The 6,523-nt window shown below is 46.3% G+C and overlaps 1 protein-coding gene across 1 annotated transcript; it reads right to left on the minus strand.

The window, feature by feature from the left end:
• Positions 1-4,879: 4,879 nt before the first annotated feature.
• FAM181A (family with sequence similarity 181 member A) lies at positions 4,880-5,749 on the minus strand. The gene has a single exon (XM_032187554.1). It carries the CDS (start codon positions 5,747-5,749, stop codon positions 4,880-4,882), a length of 870 nt encoding a protein of 289 aa, XP_032043445.1.
• Between the last annotated feature and the right edge of the window lie 774 nt (positions 5,750-6,523).

Below are 6,523 nucleotides of genomic sequence, written 5' to 3' on the forward strand. Positions count from 1 at the left end.
CCCAGGCACCTAAGTAGAGATGAAAGAGCCTAAACTTGTAACCATGTCTTGGTGGATCTTATGTTAGAAGAATGCCCTTTATTACCTTAGGTAACAAAGGAGCTGTGCAGTAGGGTTTGTTTTGATTCCCCACCAGAAACCTGACAGATCTGTTTTTTGTTTGTTGGCCTGCGTGCCATGGAACCAGGTACAAATACAAGTAGGGAAAATGCATTGCACCAACTTTTCTTTGTGTGGAGTTTTACACTTTAACACAGGAGTAAAAGTGTGTTGCACACATACAAGTCTGTCTGGGCACAGAAATCCAGATTCTGTGATGATTTTGATTGAAATGCGTTCAGCGCTCTTGGGATAGGATGTGAGTGAAAGCAGAAATGGTTACAGCTAAGGGCACTCTGTCCATAGCTGTCCCCTTTCCAAATGCAAAAGCAGTTGAAAAAACAGTTTCAATTCACACTGAACTGTCACCTTCTTGAAAAGCTTTGGAAAGCCAGGTGAGATTCCTCCACTGCTGAAACTTCATTCAGTACCTTCCATTACTGCCAGGACCTGAGCCCTTGTCCTGCAGCATGAGCCCACCCCTCCTATAGGAAGGAGTGAGGTCCCTGGAGGCACCATGCCATCTGCCCGGTACAGCCATCAAGAAGATGGAGACTCCCAGTGACACCAGATAGGAGCTGGCCACCACTGCTGGCTGTACAGAGGACAGCTGGCTGAGCAGGCCGCTGAAACCTCCCCCAGCCTTTGTGAGTCTATCATCTTTAGAGCAGTATTGCCAGTGGAGGCCCTGTAATTGTAAGCAATAGTTTGAAAAATGGAAAGCCACCTGTGGAGGTCTTGCATCCCTCACCTTACAGGGCTGAGCAGTGAAGGTCTGGGTCTTACTCATATTGTTGTAAATCAGAAGAGAAATCCTTGAAATTAAATGAGTGTAACAGAGCAGAATTGTAGGGGGTGAGAGACACACAACATGGCCTGGTGGAGACCATTTACTTAAGCATTTTTTTTGGTGTGCAGTGATAACCCTGGAGATTTCTGGCTGGTAGAAGGGTTCAAAATGACCACCTGCATGCATAACTGCAGGAGTGTGTTAGCCATCCCAAACTGGGAATTTCCCCTGAACCAGCACTGTTATGTGTACAAAAATCTCACAAGCTGCAATTTCTTTTTATGTCCTTGGACAAGCCCATACTGGGTTTGGGCAGAGCAAATACAGAAAGTCCATTTCTTTTTTTCAGTCAAAAGACCTTCACCTCTTTTGGGAGACATGTCCTGGTTGCTCACATCTGTCTGTCTTGAGCCACAGAGCCAGTGGCCTGATGTGAACATACCAGAGCTGCAGGAAGGGCAAGGGCCCACACAGAAGCAGGAGAGACAGGGATGTTAGAGGGGGAATCTAGGAATTATGTTATTGCGTTGTTTCTGCTTGATCTTTACTGCGACCCTTCATACAGTCAGTTTACATTTATTTGCACTGAAATGGAGCCAACTACCTCTCCTACACTCTGGTCACTGACACAATGTTTTATGTGTGATACTGAATCTGCACAAAAATGACTATCATTTACTGCATCTGTCCAGAAGTTGCTGTGAAAAGACAGATACCCAACATCACAAGCAACCCAAGCTTTGTAAGCAGATCAGTTGTCCCAGTACAGGGGGAAGTGGCTTGTTTATATGGAGCATGTTAGAATCCTTCAGAGATGATGACTTTTTGTGAAACGTTGTAGGAGTATTTCATGACCAGGTTACTGTACTTTTTCTTACTGCAACATGTGCAATTCACTTTATGTTCTTGTGCACTTTTTTGATTTTTTATTTTGTATCAATGCTTTTTCATTTACCTCTCCCTTCCCATTATTTATGAAAGCTATTGTAGTTTCAACAGTTTAAATTTGCACTGCTGTAGTAAATAGCAGCTCTCAGTTGTTATGTTTCCATCTTTCAAACAAAGTACAAATTAAACAATCAGACTCTGAAGGGTTATCATCTGTTCTGAACAATAGTATTGAACAACCAAACACTATAACAGCCAGGAAAAGTCTGAATCAATCCAAGCTTGAACAATTAATAATTTTGATGGTAATCTCAGGGGTGAGAGAACAAAGTATTGCAAGAGAAGAGAGAGAGTTGTTATTCTTTGCAAACCTTTTGGAAAGTCTCATGCATCTCCATTCAGTGATTCTGAATATACTTAACAATTCTCTTCTGTTCATTTGTGTTTTACTTCACTGCTGCTCCAGTTCAGAGCTCCAGCAAGGGCCAGTTCCTGCTCTGGGCTGGGGAGGGAAGTTCCATGTCACGAAGGAATTTAAGGCTTTTAAAACATAACATCAGCCTGAATCTGAGGGTAAGTGTGTAAATTTAAGTGCATTGGCACTATAGAACCAGAATGGTCTGGTTCTATACTTTGACTTAAAATATGCTATACAGCTATATAAAAAATGTACAGCAACACACATTCAAATAAAAAGTTAAAAATAAAAATAATAATAATTAAAAAGGTATCTAAAAGGTAGGAACTTGTTTTTAACTCCTTTCATTTTCTGGATGTCTTCAGAAATGAAATTTCTGCAGAAGCTATCCACTTTGCCAAGTATTTCAATGTTGATAGAAATCCATATTCTTGTGCAACATGCAACACTTTCAAATTTCTCCCCTGAAATCAAGCAGGAGCAGTTGCCCACAGCAATTTTTGCAATACCCGCTGCTCATTCCATGAGCTGCTCTGGTCACCCAGAGGGAAATCAAGAGTGATGCCAAGGAGGCTGCTCTGCATTGGCAACACTGAGAGAGAGCAGTTCAGCAGCAGGCTTCATCTGGATTACAACAGTGACACAGAGCTGTTTATGTGAGAAAGTGCTCCTATTTCCTTGTAAAAAATACCTTGCCTATGGCTCCGCGATTTTAGAGCCATAATTCTCCTCCCACTAAAGTAAATAGGGCTACTGTTTCTGATTTTTGTTGGAGTCTCCTTATATAGAGGGACAGTCTCCTCGTGGATTTTTTTCCCCAAAAGAGAAAACATAAAGACATAAGTATATTCATATCTTCACTTCTGGATCAAGAGCTAACCTGATGCCTTTATATCTTAGACCATCTCTTTACCACCTTGCACCTTGCATGTAGTTGCATGTATGCACTACCAAAGCCATTTTTTTCTCTGTGTCCTATAGGTGAGGCTTGATACATATGTGAAGTACTGGTAGCAGTGAGAAAGCAATGAAAACCATCTCTGCTTCTACTTTGGATCTGCTAGACCAGTACACTACAGCCATTGTTTCCATAAAAGTAAACATCACTGGGATAAACTGAGAGGTTTGGGAAAAGAACAAGCTACATTTGGCCTGAAAGTAGTTTATGTCCTAACTACAGTAGCAGCCTGGTTACATAACACCAAGCCCCATCACAAGATCCAAAATTAGACTCCATGGTGGCTTAAGATGATAATTATTTCATGACCAAAATTGGAAATCGCAACGAATGAATGAAATTTTCATGACTGCACTTGAAAGAAGCATAGCCTGTTTTTCTCTTCACGGAGATACCAAGAGTGATAGAGCGCTACAGTAGCCAGAGGCCAATGATATTGAGGCTACTTTTTGTTGAATCCTGGGAGAAGATCCCATTCACTCCATCGAGAGCAGGTTCAGGTCTGGGGAGGTCACAGACATCCATTCTCTGTTCTTTCTTCCCCCATAACGCACATCTCATATCCTCAGTGATTTATTCCAGTGTAACTGAATAGCTATACATCTGCAGTATTAAAACTTTCAGATCTCATGTTCTGTGCCTTAGCAAAGGGCACAGAAAGGTTTAAGAAAAACTTAACTTAAAAAAAATCACCTATTAGCTTTTACAATGCCACTTCACTAAAATAATTAAGAAAACATTTGGCAAATCATTTGTAGCCAGTGATTACATCTTAAAATCAGGCAAAATAAAAGATCTCTGCTAGATAGAAATGAAGGCAGGCTATTCTATGCTCTTTTCTATCATATTTTATGTTTTTATATTCAACTAGTTAGATAATTTATCATTTTTTTGGTTGGTGCAGAACAATTTCTGAGGCAGAAATTCATTCAGCTTTCATTTACACTGGTTTAACACCAGCTAATTTCCCAGCCTCAGAAGAATTACATTTGATTTACATCACTCTGAATGGGCAGAGATTTCAGCCCTCGTGTCTAACCACCAGTTGCAAATTAAACCTGAGTCTACCCAGTGGGGCAAAAGTAAACACTACATTTGCAGAATCACTAGAATAAAATTACCTCCTTTCTTCCTTTATTTTTTTTTTAATTCTCTCAGTATTTACACACAAGAAGAGATTAAATCAATTCACAAACATGGTTTCTACATTAAATACTGTCCTTCTAGTCTCTTGCACGCAAAAGGAAGTGACCTGAATATCTTGACTTCTCCAGAATTACTTAAAAGTACAAAAACTGTTTCAAGCAGTTTAATTCATTTCATTTCGCTGCTGTGGCCACAGGGCAACCCCCGGAAGATGTTCCCATATGGAGAAGGTCTCCGAGGTGTTACAAGTGCAGGCTGTGAATGGCCCGGAGTCCCACTCGCCATGGCTCGAACAATGTGCTTCCACAAAAGAGGCCTGGTTAGCCCCACACGCCATGCCACTGGCTTCATAAGGCTTATTCCTGACTTGCACCCATGTGGTGAGAGGAGAATGGAGGCCAAACTGTTCCTGATTCACTGCAGCCTGTGCAGGAGGACAACTGTGTGTTCGCCACCATCTCTGGATGCAAACTCCTTTCCCACACTGCCAGCAGCTCGTGCCCACTGCCTAACCTGACACTTCAGCTCTCTCTGAAGGGCTGTCGTGTCCAGCGTGACACCCAACAGCCTTTTTCCCCAGCTAAAGATACCCAAAAACATTGAAAATCGGTGGGGGGACAGCAGGCTTGGTGGGGATGGGTTTCAAAACCACGGGCCTGTAGAGTTTCTGCCCCGCGCCCTCCGCCTCCTTGCAGAAGGGCTGTGCCTCGGCCGGCAGTGTGGCCGCACTCTTCCTCCACAGCCCCAACCCCGGGAAGGGCGATGGGGGCAGCGTCCCCGGGGGCTGGTACACAGCTGGCCCAGGGCACGGGAAGGGGCAGCAGGTCCAGGCGCCCACCCGGCCTGAGAGGACTCCAGCAGGGTCTTTCTCCCCTGCGTGCAGGGCAGGCTCAGGGGGGCTCTCAGGACCAGCAGTGTCCAGGCTCCTTTTGCTTTTCTTCCCCTCAAAGGGAGGAGTGTCTCTGGGGGCTGACAGCCCCTCAGGGCCCGGGGGGAAGCCCCTGGATGGCAGGCTCTGAGCCGGCCGTGGCTCTTCCCAGAAGGAGGCAGGGAGCTGTCGTTTCCTCATGGGCACCTGGTCGGGCCTGCCAGCCTCAGGGTTTTGCTCTGGCAAAGCCCTCTCCCCAGCCAGGCTCTCCTCCGCTTCAGCTGCCTGCAGCACCTTCTCAGCGGCAGCCCCGCTGTGGGGACCGGGGTCAGGCACCTCAGGCTGGCAGCCACGGGCCCTGTCCTCTGCTCCCCGTCGTGGGCCGCACTCCGTCGGCTTGCCAGGGTGGCACCGCGGGACCCGCGAGTACTTCTGAGAAAACCTCTTGAGCTGCTTCTGCAAGTATTTTCTGTGGTCCACTGACCGGCGGCAGGGAGCGGATTTATCCAGAGCTGCCTTGATGTCACTGGAGGCCAGGTTGACGAAGTTCAGCAGGGTTTTTACCTCACTGTCCGATGCCATTTCACTGGACGTCGTGTGCAGAGTTTCCCATTAAAAGTTTATAATCCGTCCCGGGCAACCTGCGAGACACAGCGGGCAGGCTTGGAGTGTGACGCCTGCATTCAAAACACATCAAGAGAACTGAGGGAGGTTACGGGAAGCCGTCAAACTTCTCAGCTATGCCCACAAGTTGTCCATCAGGTCGCCTCCATGCAGGCAAGCTGCCGGCAGAGCTGCCGCACACCCGCAGCCCCTCAGCGCTGCCCAGGCACGGGGTCTGCTGGCTTAATCTTGTTAGGTGAGGCTTAGGTGGGGAAGAGAAGCCAGGATGGCTGCTCCAGCATCCCTGCAAGCAAGCGCAGACACTCACCCGGAGCACGGGAGCTTCTCCGGCGGTGCTGGCGGAGGAGAGCCCTTCTGCTAATCTCGTTAGGCAGGTTACACACCGCCACCCCGGCGGAGCAGAGGCAGCCCGTGTGTGGAGGCAGTTGAGCAAGCACTTGAGCAAGCTGAATGAATATCGACTCCACCGAGTTCGGGGCTCTCTCAGGCCAATCAGGAGCCACTTTGCCAAATACAAAGCATCCCAATCAGGCATCAGCCTCCCCTTCTCACATTCTTTGCCATCACAAATTGTTGCCATGGGGACAGCCACAGAAAGACAGCTAATAAATACAATCATTTCCCCGCGATTTCTACCATTCTCCCCTATCCTCTTCACCCCTACCAAGGCCTTTCTTTTTTAAAGGCACAATCCAAAGGGAAAGCACTGATGATGAGTTAGGAAAGTTTAGG

Source organism: Aythya fuligula, chromosome 5, assembly GCF_009819795.1.
Source record: "Aythya fuligula isolate bAytFul2 chromosome 5, bAytFul2.pri, whole genome shotgun sequence".
Lineage (NCBI taxonomy): Eukaryota > Metazoa > Chordata > Aves > Anseriformes > Anatidae > Aythya > Aythya fuligula.

Bases quoted from the DNA above. Each gene is read 5' to 3' on its own strand.
- FAM181A (XM_032187554.1), bottom strand. From the start codon at position 5,749: ATGGCATCGGACAGTGAGGTAAAAACCCTGCTGAACTTCGTCAACCTG.